The sequence below is a fragment of the Pipra filicauda genome, unplaced genomic scaffold, assembly GCF_003945595.2.
Source record: "Pipra filicauda isolate LSUMZ 115617 unplaced genomic scaffold, ASM394559v2 scaffold386_size940508_pilon, whole genome shotgun sequence".
Taxonomy (NCBI): domain Eukaryota; kingdom Metazoa; phylum Chordata; class Aves; order Passeriformes; family Pipridae; genus Pipra; species Pipra filicauda.
The window spans coordinates 1-17,448 of record NW_024104516.1 but is presented as its reverse complement, the minus strand read 5'-3'; the positions used below and the strand labels follow the sequence as shown (position 1 = coordinate 17,448).

Genomic DNA, 17,448 nt, shown 5'->3' with positions numbered 1-17,448 from the left:
CAATGAACCACAGAAGATATGCTGTCTTACCTTTTAATATATTCTGCCATAGTTTAGCAAGATTAGGAAATACCTGTGTATTGCTTCTTGGAGCTGGTATGGTAACCAAAGGTACAAAAGAAAGTGTCAGCAAATTCCTACAGACCTCGTGAGAGGTGAACAAGTATATCTGTGCCTGGAAAAACTCATAAAATCTTGTTATGTTTATGGTTATTTTCATTTAAAAATATGCTTGAGTACATGTGTAAATTATAACAAAGATTTATTTTTTCCAGAAGATGGAGCAGAGTAATATAACGGTCTTCAAAGCTACTGACTCTGTGTTTCCTCACTACTTAGTGAAATTAAAGTATCAGAATAAAAAGATTTTGAAGATAAAATAAACATATCAGCATTGTTCTACTCGATAACATATTATTTCAAACACCAGTAATCTGTTCTACCCTACTGAGTAACCGGTCCATTTGTTATTGTTTTTTCTTTTTGTATTCCATAAATGATTAAACATTTATGACAGATAGATAATATTTAACTTCTCCCTCTGATTATGGGTTTACATGTTCAGTACACTCGCTCACAGATTTAAAGGACTGAATTCTCCATGCAATCATAAACTTGCTGACATTTCATTTAGCCAAAGTGCTTTGCTTTCTCAAAACCCCTTGTCATTCTACTTAAAATCAAACTGAAATTGAGAACATTGGGTCAGCACTGTGGATTGCTCATTCTGGGATTTTGTCTGTGTCGTTAGACAGAGCTTCTATTTAATCACTCTTTTCTTGTGATCCGATTTATTAGCCTTGCTTAGCTGTGCAGTCCAGCTGAATGTATTATGCACATGTACCCAGGAAAAGGAGGTAGCACAGCAGTGGCTATGCATGACCATCTAGCATATGGTGATATCTAGCAATCCAGGAACTGGAATGCAATCTATTATTCCCTTTCACATATATTTAATCAGTTCTTTTTCCTGCAGATTTTGCATTCTTAAGTAGGTGACTATCTTCTCTGACACAGATGTCATACACTCTATTTAGTCATTTTATCTAAATGGTAAACAATGGACTGTCTGTTCGGTTCCAGTTACATGTTTTCATATAGTCATTTGGGCAGTCTATCCATTCTTTTATACACATCTAACCATGGTTCATGAAAAATAAGTGACTTACTTGTTAGTCTACTAACTGCTATCTAAAGATACCCTCATGAGACGTTCATGGCATCAAATGTTATAGCTAAAGTCATTTAAGCTACATATACTTGAGAGCTTTATAACATTATTTCATTATATAAAGATCAGATTAGAATTATTTCTGCATAAACTGTTCTATAAATAGTTAGTAAAAGCAACAAATTTGGATATATTTTTCATGAACAATAATAACTAACTTCTCCGAAAGAGAGCTAAAGCAGTCAGAGGTAGAACCAAACCCCTTGATCCAAAAATTTCTGAAATCAGAAAGAATATTCTCTTCCTTTCAAAGATTGCCCAAGGAGAATCATTCCACTGTTACATTGATGAAAATCAGATCTTCATTTCAATTCAAATACAGATGAAGGAATTCATCTTATGCTTGTAGGCAAAATCCTAGTAGCAGAGGAACCAAAAAGCTAGAAATTTAGGAAAGTGCTTTTTTCCTTTTTACTAGCTAATCAGTCTGTTTTGTTCAAAATAGCCTTTACGTAACCAGGTATTAAGGAAAATCACTGTTTCCCCCTTGCACCTTTTTGTTACTACAAAGGACATTTTATGACATTTTGTAAACACTTTTTGCTGGAAAGCTCTAAAATCCTTCAAACAATACCGTCAGCAAGTACCATTACAGTGAAGTATGCCTAAGAAAATTCTTATCAGCTGACATTTGTCCTAATAAAATACAATTTTACACATATTTTAGGAGGTTTTCAGTTCATTCCCAAAAACCATCTTTGCTTTTACTTGCAAAGGAGATAAAACTAAAAATCTTTTGATGGTACAATTCTGAAGGACCCCTTTACAAATAAACAGCTTTTTACTCAAGGATATACTAATCTTTTTAACAGATCCTGTTGCCATGTCATGCTTTGAGAAATAAGTCACAAATCAGACACAAATTGGTTATTCCAAAGAAGAACATTTGTTTATAAAGGATATGTATGAATACATCAGGAATTTAGTTGCCCCTAAAGCAATCTGGAATAATCTAAGTTACAATAATTTATTCATTACTTTTGCTCCGATGTTTGCATCTTAACTACAGCTCAATATTGTATATAATATGTAACTTCTAAAACCATAAGTTAGATCATCATCTCTTGTAGGAGATATTGGTAGGAATATAGCAAAATATGCTCTGAAATCTCAGACACCACTAAACAAAAAAGACAGGGAATGATAAAAAGGCAGTGAATATTATTGACCTTATTTTATGGATGAAAAACTGTGAGGAAGATTAAATACTTGAGATATATAAAGAACTTGTAATAGAATAGTGAAAATAAAATAGCAATTCCAAATCCCATTTCCAGTACTTAATTACTTCTCAGTTCTTCATCTCTTTTTTTTTTTTATTTTTCCATTTTATGCTTCCAGATGTCTACCATTCATCTTATGTAATCATTTATGAAGGATCCAGTTTCTAAAGAAGAAATAATATCTGGGTACAAAGCTAAAAAGGGTTGTTTCACAATAAGTTTTTCTTAACCACAGCCAACTCTGCAAAACAAAACCCAATTGCAAACCCTAGAAGCAAAGGTCACTATCACAATTAAAATGATTTTCTGAAGGGACCCAGCATTTCAGAGGAGAACTTGCAGCTGGTTGTATATTAAGTATTATGCAGTTTTTATCAAACAAAACCAACAGAAAGAACACCTTGCAGTAAGAAGTGTAGGATGAGACTTGTGGCGAGACTGTTGCACACCCTTTAGACACGGGCAGTACACAACACATTCAGAGACGAATAATTCACTGCAACTTGGCTGAGCATGATATCCTACTGTAATATCTAATAAAATTCCAGATATTTTTGTTACACTCTTCTCCCGGTATCATTTATTTGGTTACCAAAGGTTTGTTTGAACAACATTGCCAGTCTCTTATTTTATCAACAATTTTCAAGATATCCTTTGTATAAAGTCAGAGAAAACACTAAGTCATACTGAAATTCAGCTGAAAAACTTAAAGAAAATTAATAACCTGTTTTGAACACAGGAAAAAGGAAAGCAACTCTCAAAAATACTTTTGACAGCTATGAAAATTTTGTTACTAAGAGGTTTTCTAAGACTTGATTTAAAAGTGATGCTAGTGGGTTACAGAAAATGGAGACCCAGTTCCCAAATTCAACTGAAAAAATTCATGATTTTTATTAACATATAGTATAGTAAGACTACCAGGAATATTGAGAGACAAGTTTTACCTTATATAGCTTTGAAAACAGACTCCTTTTAAAAGAGAGAAAATATTTTTCAAATCACTGAAATAATTTTTTTTTCTGGCCCAAACATTGATAAATAATGCTTGTAGGAATCAGTCACAGCTATATGGACAGAAATTCAAAGAGATGTATACAAGAGTCACATGCTCACTTCTCCTGTAGCTGAGAGGGCAAAGACCTTGGCTCCCCTTATGCTACTGCATATTTGCTATCAGAAAACTCCAATTTGCCCCTTTGGATCAACTGGCAGAATTGCCAGAGGAACTGCTCTATCCAAACAATCTGAATTTAGCAAAGTCCTCCCTAGAGAATTATTCCTCTTTACCCAAACCCTTGTGGCAGGACCAAGCTGCAGCACAATTTCCCATGTGTTGGGGGCAGATGTGAGACAGAATTAATATAAAATAATATCTGCATCAATTTAAAAAATACTGAAGACTACCTAATTTTCAATCCTACTGTTATAAATCCCAGAGATAACACTTTAACAATTGTAGAATAGAAATACCTCTTGTTAATAACAGAAGTATTGCTTTTAATTTATAATTTATTTATTTTTTTAATTAAGGAGTCTTTGTAAAGTTACATTTAGGACAAGTTGTTTTCTATATATTTATTAAATTGAGAAGCATTTTTAGCTTGTTTATGAAATGCATGAATGCTGTAAACAATCACAGAAACTAATATTTTGAGAAGTCTTGTAAGTGTAGGCAGTAGATTTAACGGTGATCGAAGTGTCAATACATTTTTATTGATATCCTATGGTCCCATGAGTCTATTAAACTTTTCTTTCACTGTTTGTATATATCTTCTATATTTAAAAAAAAAAAAGTTTGCAGAGCAGTACTGCTGAGCTAGGGACATATTTTAAATGACAGTAAAATCAGACTGTATTAAATTATACTCCCTTCATTGCTTAGCAAAAAATGGCCTTTAGGGATGTTACATAGGACTTGGATTTCTGACTGGTACTATTTTGCTGCAGAATTTAAGCTTTCCTAAAGAAATAGCACTACAATTCTTTTCTAGAAAATGCAGTAAAAAGGTGGTAAATGACACATACATTGAGCTTGAAGACAATTTATATGCATACAGACATCCGAGTTTAAATTCATCATTATTCATTAAAAAAGGCATTTCTAAAGATGAATCTAATTAGATTACATACTAGGCATGACATTTATGATATGTAAACCCACGAATAGTTATCTCCAAAAATTATAAATATCGATTGGTTGTCTATGATTCTGCAGTTTAGCTTGTATCCAATTATGGTCAAACCACAGTTTTAAATTCTTCTTTTGATCACTGCACTTTTTTTATTTTAAAAAATTTTCTATTCATTCTAACACATATAGTCCCATTTAAATCAGTGGGAGTAATAACATTTAATATTCCTTAAAATGTCACTAGATGATTAAACACCATGAGGTAACATATAGGATAATCATATGCTTTTAAATAGCCATACTGTATTATTAAAATAAGTATCGTTATCTGCAGCATACTAGTACACACATTAGTTTATACTGTGGATCAAGGGGATAAAATTATTCATACAAATAATCCAAATAAATACAGTGGGACCATCTGTGAATTAAGTGATCATAAAGAAATTCACTGGGAATTTGACTACAACTTTATTCTGTGTCACCTCCTGCCCTAAAAGATTCTTATTTGTCTTCTTTCTAGGCAAATAGGACATAGTATAACATATATAAATCATGGAAAGGAAAAGGGAAAATAAATATTTTTTATCTTCATAATTTTTTTTTTTAACACGCAGGGAAAGAAAGAGAAACTAGTTCTGTGCATAGAGAAAGTAAGCATCTCTGCATAAGGAGAACAATAACAAAGGTGTGTTCAAAAGACCTGGAACATTAATAAATGTAGCTCTTTTAAAGACATAAGTGTCTTAAAAATATTGGCTGCTCACATCAAAGACAAACACTGCATTTCTGGGTCTTGCGTACAGACTATCGTACTGTGGCTATACTATTCCTTATATACGACTTTTACAGGAAGAGTTTAAGAAATAATTTTAGAGAACTTTAATGGTAACACTGATAAGCAGATGTGCAAATACCATGCTTGTATTTTATTTTAAAAACTCAATTCACTGGAAAAAACGGTTCTGAAATGTACTGAAACAATTTTGTCCAAGTCTTCTATTTCTTTTTTTCAGTCTTAAAAAAATATATTTTATCTAGTCACAAAAATTCTCAACTGAAAACCTGACATTTATGTTAGCAGTAGTATCTCCCCAAGGGAACTCTAAGTAACTTTAATTTCCATTCTGATTCCTTTCTACTTCAGCCTTATTTTGAAGCAGAAATATAAAAAACATTTGGGCAGGAGTAACTTGACTTTCGTGTTTGAGCCTTTTGTCAACCCCTTGAAAGCCCACCACAATCTGTTCAAGTTGCAAATTTTCTCAAAAATATGTTTGTACAGTATTAGTGGAGATGTCTTGGATTGTACTAGTCAGCTCCTGAAAGACTGTGTTAACTTCAGCCTCAGCAGGTCTTCTTGGTCTCTGTAGCCTATGCTAGGTCCAGTTTACCCAGTTTTGAACCGGACGAAGTGTCAATCCAATAGCAACTTCCCTGCTGGGAGTGGGCCCTGAGGAAAGGGAGCTTCCTCATTCAAGAGCAGAAAGCACAATGGCTGGGGCTGGGATGTCTGCGTGGGAATCAAGTCTTTAAAATCTAAAAAAAATTATACACACTGACTACTTTACTATCTTGAAAGAATATTCTTTGGGCAGCAAAGGCAAAAATAGCAGCTCTGAGGCATAAGGCTTCTTACACAACTTAGATCCATCTACTTTATTCATATAGGGTAAGATATAGCCTTTAATTACACAGTTTAATGCAATTGTCTCCAGAGCTTCCTTCACTTCATCGGTACACAGGACTATTCTTAGCAATAAGTAATGACCGAGTAACAAAGCAAGCTCTTGTGCTTCCTTTGCACCTGCCCCTGCAGTACACGAGACCTTGCTGAAAAGGAGTGGGGTGTACCTCATAGCAAGGAGAGGTGAATGCTGTGTGGAAGAAATATATTCTATCCCCTTCTTTCCTAAAAATACCATGTGATTTTGGTCAGGTTTTTAAAGACAGGCATTTTCTGGGTGGTCATTCCTAATGTTGTTCAGGATATTTGCACCTTTGGAGAGTGTGCCGTGCTGAATATCACGGAACACGCAGTGCTGATCACTCAAACCTCTAATCTGAAGGCAGGGAGAGTTGTACTTTGAAGTTATAGTGGATGCTTAAAGTATGTGGTATTATATGTGAAGTAATCAGAAAAACTTCAGATGGGCACTCAGTGATTTTTTTTACCTGCAGTCTCATTTGCCTCAGTTCTCCTCTACGAATGGGTTAATAGCATCTGTCATCTTACATGTGCATTGTGTAATTTTAATATTTGCATAGCAGCTCAGATGTGATGTCGCTATGAAAACCTTAGAAAAGCCCAGGGAAAAATTACTAATTTCTCTTCAGAGCTGATTTGAATACGGACGATAAATAAGGCTCAGGGCTACGAATTGAACAGCAAGGAGAAAACAAAATATTGAAGAACTTATTATCAGCCTATGCACTGAAGGAGGCAGTAAGCTTGAGGATAAAGAGCTATATGATCATGTAATTAAACATTATTTCATAATGGATACCCAGAAACAGATGAAATTGAAATTGCACAGTATCTTTTGTCCTGACAGTTCACAGCTTCTACGTGCTTTGTTTTATAAACTTAGTGCTATTGTCAGAGCATAATTGTTGAGTGCAGGATGTTCATATATGTTAGACTGACCCTGATGACTTAGGCTGATTAGAGAAGCTGCACACTGGCCACACTGAGCTGCACTTTAAAAACCTGTGCACTAAATGGTTATCTAAGAACAACCAAGGGAGTGTGAAGATTGATTCAAACACATAGATGACAAAAATACTTGACAGTCTATTTTCAAAGGGCAAATATTTTAATAGATGATAGGTCATCTCCTCTATGAGGGTGAAAGTGAGGGTAAAATATGATTTATTTTTTTTTTAGCTATTAATTTACAATTTTACAAGGGAAAACAGCATTGCAAGTTCTCACTCCCCATCTACAAAAGAGAAAAACCAAAGAGTGGAATAAGTAATTATTGTTACCATGCAGGTGTCAGAAACAAGCAAGCAAAGCTTCTCCACAGTCATTTTTGTGCTGATAAAATGTTTCTATGCATCTGAATGACAAAAGAGACTTCTATAAAGATTGCAAAGTAGTGTTACATAGTAGTGGGCAAGATTAGGTCTGTTTATTCCATGAGCAAGAAAAAAGGATGAAAGTCACCACTCAATGGCATCTTTGCTTCTGAATTCTCTGGTGCCATTAACTTATATTGCAATGGATATGTTTATGTTTGTTTTCCTTTTTTTTTTTTTTTAATAGTGAACAAATTGGAAGGAAATTTTATTCACTTGCATCACTGTGCATGCTTTCATGGTTTAAGATTTACAAAATCCACCAGCATGACTCACAGTATCACAATGGGTAATATGGGACTGAGTAGCAAACTTGAACGATGCAGGTACTTATAATGTGCAAGAAAGACTACTTTTTAAAGACTCCAATGACACTTAAGAAAATGGGATTCAGTCAACGATAAGGGAATAGATAAAATCTCTCAACGTAAACATGAATGTGGTTGTCAGTGGATTTGCAACACAAGCAGGTAAAAAGTTCTATTACTGTGCTTACACATAGGTGTGTGTGTAGTCTGGGAAGAAGATGCAGTGTCTCACTGGCCTCTCTGACTTCTGCCCCTGGACCTTACAGGTTAAAAGTCTGATTTTACAAATGTAAAATGTACAAATAATTTTACAAATGTAAAATGTAAGCCTGTTCCTGAGCAATAATCAGTGGAATCCAAACTTTTTTTATACCACTTTTATCACTCCTGCATGATTTAGAATGGGGAAATATAACATCTCTCTTAAGAGAGTTGAAGAGCACTTTTTTTTTCTCCTAGTAATAGGGCCCAATTCACACATTTTTGTTAATAATTAATATAATCTTTGCATCACAAGATCGTATTCATCCTAAAGCTATTCATCATGGTTGTCCCCCAGACACCCATTGTATAAATGCTGATGTGTGTGTGTGTGAACATTTCTATTGTCACCTTTGGGAACAAAGAAGAGTCAGGATAAGCTTCTAAGGAAAATTGCATTATTGAGATATAGAACTTTACCCCATGTCTACTCAACTAATTTTGTGATTTTCTATATACTTCTTCAAAAGAAAGTACATATAATTTATAATATATACGTGCAATCTTTCTCAAGGAGTCATTTCCCAACAGAAATACCTCCTTTGACGGAAGTGTCATTTTTTAAAAATCTTTTGTTAAAGCTAAAAAGTACAAAAGAGAAAGAAGACCAACATGAAGGTCATTCTGTATCAGAAATTAAGATGTAATTCAGAAACTTTGGAACTGTGACATGCATCTTCAATTGCATAGTGTAATGTCAGTGACCTCCTCAAAGGCTGTATGCATTCCCTTAATTACAGACAGCACTGTGAGAAGCATCAATCTAGTTTCTCTGCCTTGAGCAACACAAAGCCCTTTCTCTAGACAAAATCACCAAAAAGTCAAACCTTCTCATTTCAAGACCTTGTGCAATGAGGCACAGTCTAAAAGGAATCTGCAACTTGCACACCTGCATAGCATTGTTAGTACATAACACCTACATAGGCAAAATACAGTATTTCACAGTTTGTAGTGGCAGCAACTCCTAAAAGTGATTCTGGTGAATACACCCTCCTTTTTTTTTTTTTTTTTTTAAAAACAGATTTTTCCTCAAATTACAGAGTGTCTTAAATATAAAACAAAATTAGTAATATAGCTTTACTCTTTCATCATGGTTCACAAGGCACATATTAAACTAATGAATAATTATAATCATGAAGATGATGATGGTAATAAATATCAGAATTTATGAAAGTATTTTCTCTATAGATATTCCCAGAAGAATACTACAGTCAGAATCAGCAGGTTATTTAATTTGCCCTAGATCTCTCTGTTTTCATATTCCCACTTGAATATAAGTTCAGAATCAGCAGGTTATTAGGTTTGCCCTAATTCTAAACTTTAGTCAATGGGACTTCAAACTGACTCCAGTGAAAAATGAAAACAGAACATGTTTTTTACAGCTATCTAAAAGGCACCAAGTTTGCTGCTTAATAGGACCTAGTTGAATAGTTCTAGGTTCATAATCCACTCCACAGAATTAAAGAAATCTAAATTCTTATCATATAACCCTGTTCTTATAGATTTGCTGCCAGCATACCCCTGTCTTATTTCTTTACAAGCTCAAACCAGGCACAACTGAGGTCACCTCCCACTTTCACCCCCAGATTTCTCATTGAAAAAGAAAGAAAATGAAATTTTTTAAAACAATTATATGGTCATTGACTGGGAACCAGAGTTCTTCAGTTATCCTCAGACATTAAACCTTAGATTCTTTTACAGTAATAAGGATGGCTTTTGTACAAGTGTAATGTTGCAAAGGATGAGAACTGTTACGACTATAAGAAGAGCTGAATTGTCAAAGGAAATGTGATTGGAAGTTGACATAATTTCCAATATCTAGTCAGACCAATGGAAAGCAGTGGCAGACAAGTTGTACACAAGAAAAAACACACTATTCTGAACACTCAGCTATGGATAGGCAGTAGGAATGCCAGCAACTTCAAAGCCAACTGACAAGTATCAGTTCTGTAGACTAAAGTGGTTGCACTACAGTAAAGGGAGCTTCAAGTCTTGACTTCCCCTACTAGATCCCTAACAGAAATTCTGATCTTTCAAGTATATGATGACCAGGAAAAAAACGGTACAAAAGAAGCATGTATGGAGTGTCACTGGTTTAACTTCACAGATGGAGAAAACAAATTGGAGAAATGGTGTGAACCGACTAGGGTCACTGAGAAAACAACAGCATATCAAAACCACATGCTTTTCCCTATTCATTAGGTCATTAGTTACTACAGGTATTTTGTGCATTGAAGTGCTCGTTGATTCTACCAATTCTACTCCAAGATCCAGGAGAATGGCTAGACATTAGTATGAACCCACTGCACACAACTACTTTTTAGCTTGGCAGAAGAGCATCTGAGCTTCAAGGTTGAGTTCTGCACAATTGACAATATAATCCAGGCCAGTAAAGTGCTCGTGATACTCTCAGATACCATCACCACAGTACAGAAAGAGAAACTGTCATTCAGTGAAAGTGCACATCTTCTGCAAAAGATTAAATTATGATCCTGGGTCAGCGCAGAACTAAATAAAGGCATCAAAGTATTACATAGCCTAACTTTACTAGTCAATTAACACTAGTCAATTATTTGCTAGTCAATATAACACAGGTAAAGGTATTTTGCAATGTTCTACCAAATCATTTCCTGAAGGAAGTATACTTCAGTCTTTACAATTTACTCCTCAGGTACAAAAAGGTATGCAACACCTCAAAATGCTGTTCACTATTCTGTAAAATCATGTGTTTATGAAAGTACACAACTTTCATCTACAGAGCAATAGATCGGACAAAGCATTTTTCCAGAAGCTGGTATGGTTTCATGTTTGCTGAAAGGAACATCAAGCTTTATGGAAGATAAAACATCATACTAAATTCAGCAAGAGAGATGGATGAACCTTTTTGTTTTAAATTATCAACCTATTTTAATAAGTTTATTAAAAGAAGTATAAACACTTCAAGCTGCATATGTTAATATTAGCCTCTACATAAAGCTATTTCTATCAGGAACTGGTTTTAATTGCCAGGGTGTTTCCCCATTCCTATCCATCAGGTCGGTAATGATGATGGGATAAAATTATATGTTCTGGAATCCAAATGTTTTCCCACAACTCCTTGGCTAGCATTTACTGTTAAAAGACTCCTAGGGAGCTCAACCTGCAGCTGAGACAAAAGATCAAGTACATTTGGTCAAAAATGCCTGTAAGCATTGAAGTGTAGTAACATTAAAATATAAACAATTTTAAAATATTCTTTTGAAGTTCTGAATTAATATGACCAATCTGACACAAGGTCCTATGGTGCTAGATGTAAATTCTTCTAGCATATTAGCTTTCTATAATTTACAATATAGACTTAAAATTACAAGGACCTGGCACCTCAGCTAGGCACAAAGGGAAGCAACAACCTCGTTAATTAAAATATTATTGATCTGGGATACCAAGATGTAGGCTATATGTGTACATGGTCTTTTGGAAGTATTTCAATATCAGCATTTTGAAAGGATTAGTAATACTCAACAAGAAACCTCCTTAGAAGATAATAGAAAACAGACTGCCAACTCCTAATTACCAGTGACACAGTATTTAAATTCCTGTGATTTTACACGAGGTAGATATTGAAATCAATATCCTATAATGCTGAATCCTGCAAACAAAATAATACATCAAATTGCATTATGAAAATGATGCAAAATTGTGCTTTAAACTGACATAAGGATTGTGTTTTCATACGACTAAAGGTGAAGAGCACAGGTTTAGCACAGTTCTGAAAGACTTTTGGATCACTTGACTACCTACGCTCAAGATTCTACTCTGACAACAGAGCCACCATTTAAAAATATTAAATAAAGTGAAAAAAATTATTGTTAAATTAATGACATAATTGCTAAATACAACACAAGCTTAGCACAATCTCTGGTGGATTTCTACCCCTCCTTCTAAATCAACATCAACCCAGTGGCCATTGGCACTAACAAGAAATTCAGCATGCAGAAGGAATACAGATCGTTTAATAGAGATGCACGGTATAGGTAAAAATTCTGAAGTGTAAAGCAAAAGGAAAGTTTTGTTCACAGTATTTACTACCCCAAAGTAAATTTATCTAACTATTCAAGAAGAATAAAGACCATGGTGACTACTCTGATAAGACTGACTATAGGCAATGAGTTCAACAGCACCTCACTCAAACATGTATCTTGCAATAGATAATTAATGCCAAAAGAAGTTCAAATGTTTCATTCATGGTATAAGAGAATTAAATGGATTAAAATGTGAAATTTTTCAAAGAGTTATAAATATTGGATGACTTTTTAAAAAGTTAACATGAAAAAGGAAATATGCACAACAAAGACTGATGTAATATAATCAGAACCCAAACAAACAAATCTAAATGCTGGCTAGCCAGAGACATCTGGAACTCGCTTCCTCAAAAATCACTTTCACAGTTCAAACCATAGCTGGCATCAACTTCTGAATATCTGACAAGGAAGAGTATCTCTTACAGTGAATAGCTGCATGAACAGTCCTCATTTTTTTCATGAACCAGAAACTCAGTAGAACAGTTAAAATAAAACATGTTCAAAACAGGAATACTTTGAATTCACTGAGCAATCGTCTCTATAGCATACTAGTATTGAGGCAAGTAGGCAAGTTATATTTTAAAAAGATAAATGATCCTGTGTGTAATTTTTTCAAGCAATTACAGATATAGAAAAGCAGAAGGACATGGAGTGACAAGAACTTAGCATCAGTGAGAAAATTCCTCCAAATCAAATCATGTGTATTTTACTACTTCTTTTAGAGGTATCTGCTTATTTTTTCAGACAGGATACTAGACAAGGTCATTTTTATATAAATGAGGATGAAATGAAAATTATACTTTTTCTTTTTGTCTAAAGTCAGAAGGTCACTATTTTACTAATTTAATATGCAAAATAGGAGTTTTTTGTTTTGAAATTTTAGTGTAAGGAGCAAAGTTAGAAGAGGAAGATGGAGGTTCATTGATATGAATAAGGTATTCTCCTTACTTTCTAGGACCTTGACTTAATTCACTAAAAATCTGACTTTAAAGATCTGTCTTTTTAATAAACGGCTCTCCCTATCATAGAATCAAGCCATACCAATTTGAGTAATTTCAGGAAATCTTATAATTTTCTCTGAATATATTGCAATGTGTGTCAAAAATTTATCAGAAAACTGATATGACAATTAGGGTTTATTTCAATGCTAGTCTTATTCCTAATAAAATTTATTATAATTTTATTTTTCCTTCTATTGAGTCACTATTATTATGTGAAATAATATTCCCTTGCCTTCTTCAGTACTAAATAGAGATTTTATCATCTCTTTTAGAGGACACCTGTAGCGTTTTTACTCATGGACTCATCGACAACAGAACTGCTACAGAGCATAATTTTCTCTGCTGTGGACTGGACATCCTTGACACTTAGGCAAAACTCCAGTCCTTTTTCTGTGATTTATGCTCAAGCTCCCATTGAAGAGAATTTAGATCCTATTTGAACAAAGGGCATGAGTGAATGGTTCTTTCCTAGCTTGCACTGTTCTTACTGGTGTAGTTCAGAAAGCATAAATGAAGCTACTCCTGATTTAGACAGGTACAAAACCAGTTAAGCCTACTGGAAATAATTTATATTAATATGTGTTTTGAAAAAAACCTAACTTGGTGGAACTTCATTCTTATAAGAAAAAAATTACTGCAGGAAACATTAATGAGATTGTCAAAGATGAAAATCTGAAAAAAAAACATCACCAGATTTTCTCCTGAAAATAACTGAACTTATATCCAAAATGGCATCCTAAGACTTGAAATTTTGATTGTAAATCTATTATTTCTAAACTTGCAAATATGCAAGTCAGGATAGAAAATTCTGAAAAGGTTTTCTTTATTGTTGTTGATATTGATTCCTAAAGCCCTCCTCATTACACTGTGGGACTCTGTGTCTTACCAGACTGCAGAGATACAGAACCACAATAAATCCAAGAAAAAAAAAATAAATCCAAGGAATATCAAATTTAGTGACCATCTTTCACCTTTAAAGAAAAGGTACCAACTAGGACACCTGGCTAGAATTTCAGATAAAATCTAAACCATTTTTAAACAAAAAGCAAAACAAGGGTAAGTGTGAAAACTCAAAAGACCCCTCCAGATAATTGCATGAGATGTCTGAGATGATCCTCTAGCAATGGCAACCTCTTGCCAAGGTTTGTGGAAAATTTACATGTTCCGGGAACAAAAGATCAAAGCACAACAGCCTAATTTCTCTGTTGGCTACAAAAAACTAAGCAGTAGCCAGGGTTTCTTTCTTGGCAGATATAAAGGCTTTACTTATCCTTTTGCCTTTTCTATTTCTTAGAATATTAAATAATTTATAATATCTTTAGTAGTATATATAAGTAGCTTCTATTCCCTTCATCAAAACGTGACCAATGGAAATTTCAGTTATTATCTTTTATCAATCAACAAATATAAACTGTAGGACTAGTTCCATTTATACTGTTAGCAGGGGAAATGTTGTCTCCTGATCCAAATGAAATCAGAATCTGAATACTTTATGATCCTTTGTTGAAAGAATATGCTAAAATTATAAGTCTTGCTATTATTTTATAAGGCTTCTTAGTGGTCAAGGGACATGTGAGGAGAATCTTGATCCCACTGATGTCAATTGCAAACCCATCAGTACTTAAATGAAGTCAGCATTTTACCTTAATTTTGGGGGATTCTAAGTATTATTTTGAGAGTCATCTTCTTAAAAGCTCCATACAATTTTTTAACGTATATAAATATAAATATGTATTTCAGTAACATTCAATCTAAACATAAAAAAGTTCCCTAAAAATGGATATTGAACCTATTATTATGTAAAGGTAAGAATTTATCTGATTTATGTTACATGCAATTATGTGAACGTTTTTATGTAAATATTATATGTTCAAAATAACTTCAAATAAATAAACTATGTTTTAGTGTAAAGGGCATGTAAAGGTATAATAGCATTTAAATTACCATTGTTGCTTTAATGAAGCTGCTACACCTCAAAATTTTCTTTTTGGTTTTTGGGCCCAACTAAGACAATTCAATATCGTACATACACTTATATATTATGTAGTATCATATATTAAAAATTGACATCAAATACTAAATCCAGTAAGACGATCTACCTACTACAAAAGACATTACATTTTACAGTTTCTGGGAATGGGTGCAATTGAAAGTACAAATGCCTTATTTTCTGAAACTATCATTTGCTCTTATTAAGAATTATTTTAAATATTAATAGGGTTTGAATTTTTTACAAATGGCAGATGAGAGATAAACAGCTGATAAAGTAAAAGGATGCAGAATGACTGTAGTGTTTTGAATATTGACACTAAGGACAGAAGGTGTTACATAATAAAGCACAGTCACAAATGATGTTTTCTTTCTTATAATAAGTGAAATCTGATAGAAATGCTAAAGGCAAATTATTCAGCCATAAATGTCATGCGGCCACTCAGTGAAGATCTTAATTTGGCCTTGATAATATCTTATTTATATTTGCCTTTTACATTTTAAACTTAGGTCTTTGCTCTCCAATTTTGACATGATGATTATATTTTTCCTCAGTACATTTGCTCTTATTTCATTCATACACCTTTACGTCCTGTTCTAGGTACACAATCCATGTAATTTCTATGCTTAGGGAGCTGCAAGCAATGGTACATTTACTAACAAAATAATAAAAACAAGAGTCCTGCATGCATCTGCAAAGTAAATGCTCACATTCCTTCCATTTGCCAAAAACAATGGGCACTGAATATGAATCATATTTTACCCAGTGATTTATTTGTAGATGGGATTCAGGAAACTGCTATTTTTCTAAGCTCCCTCTTCCTTAGTAAAACTATTCAGTAATTTTGTGGTCTTGAAGTATGTACTTCCCCCTTGCTCTTTTGCATTCTCCCTGTCTTCTGGCATGGTGAATTGCTAAATACATTGTAAAGCAGTACCATTCACATCCATGTAAAAACATAATCCTCTGTTTAATCCCCCTCTACCCAGCAACAATTTCAGGAATTCACAAATAAATCACTGATTTTATTTCAATGACATAGCAGAGGTAAATATCAAATACAAAGTGGACTCTGGGTCTCCTCTACCCTACAAAACCAAACCCAGGTCATCTTTGCACTTAATCCAGTGAAATTATCCCCAGAACTGCTTTCCCTGCTCCCCAAACTAATTACCACAAGCTGCTTGTGATAAGCATGCCCATCCCCTCCTTCAACTCCAGCCAAGTGTGATGCCAACCACCTCCTCCCACCCAGGAGACATCTGGTATCAAGGACTCATCTTCCCTTCGCCCAGAACAACCCCAAATCCCCCCCCTCAACCCCGGAGGACATTCAAATAACATCCTGCTCTTCTTCCTTCTCTCACCCAGCCTCTCAGAAAACAGAAGAGTGATGGCACCATGGTTGGCCACAGAGACACGTGGAAGACGGGGAGGAGAAGGTGGGGAAGAGGGGAACCAGGAACATGATGGAAAGGGAGGGGAGGGAAGAAGATCCACTCGTACAGATGAAACTTCATGCAGGCCTGGCCTCCTACCTGTCCCCTCCATGGAGTGATGGGGAGGGGGCCGGTGGGGCGAACTGAAATGGCACCTTACCTTCACTGCAGTCCTTCCCTCGAAAGCCCGTTTGGGAGCAGTCACAGACGGCCTGGTCATTGAGCACCGAGCAGACGCCCCCGTTGAGGCAGACGTCCTCCCTGGCACACAGGCGGCTCTGCTCGTCATCCAGCCGTACCTCCTGGCTCTCCACCGGTGATGCCTGCGTGTAGTTGACCCGGACATCTGTTATCCAGCCCTTGAAGGGCTCCCGGTCCTTGACAGAGGAGAGTGTCAGCTTTAGCGTTGCTGACCGCAGCTCTGGCGGGAGCCCCCCTAAGAAGAGCCCGCTAAAGACAGTCATGTCCCGCCGTTTGGACTTCACCTCCACCCACTTGGTCTCGGCTCGGTCAATGATCAGCGTCGTGTTCTTGAAGTGGCGGCGGATGACAACAGAGTGCCAGAGGTTGTCGTTGACCGCCGTGTCCGAGAGCAGGGTGGCGGGCTCAGCACAGAAGATGGAGAAGCTGAGCTGTAGCCGCCCGCCCTGGGTGAGGATGAGCTCCAGAAAGTCGCAGAAGCCCTCGTCATCAAAGTAGAGCACCAGCCCACTGGAGCTGCG

The 17,448-nt window shown here is 35.3% G+C and overlaps 1 protein-coding gene across 9 annotated transcripts in view; it reads right to left on the bottom strand.

The window, feature by feature from the left end:
* Positions 1–17,442, bottom strand: part of NRXN1 (neurexin 1) — a 708,974-nt gene extending 691,532 nt beyond the window's left edge. For 7 of the 9 annotated variants that reach the window (XM_039384929.1, XM_039384934.1, XM_039384936.1 and 4 more), the window contains exon 1: positions 16,887–16,952. Coding sequence is in view for 1 of the 9 variants with exons in the window: in XM_039384935.1 (XP_039240869.1) it covers positions 16,887–17,190 (304 nt within the window). In the remaining 8 variants the exon portion in view is untranslated. Of the gene's footprint in view, positions 1–16,886 lie in introns of all 9 variants that reach the window. The other 2 variants (XM_039384935.1, XM_039384931.1) reach the window with 2 other exon arrangements.
* Between the last annotated feature and the right edge of the window lie 6 nt (positions 17,443–17,448).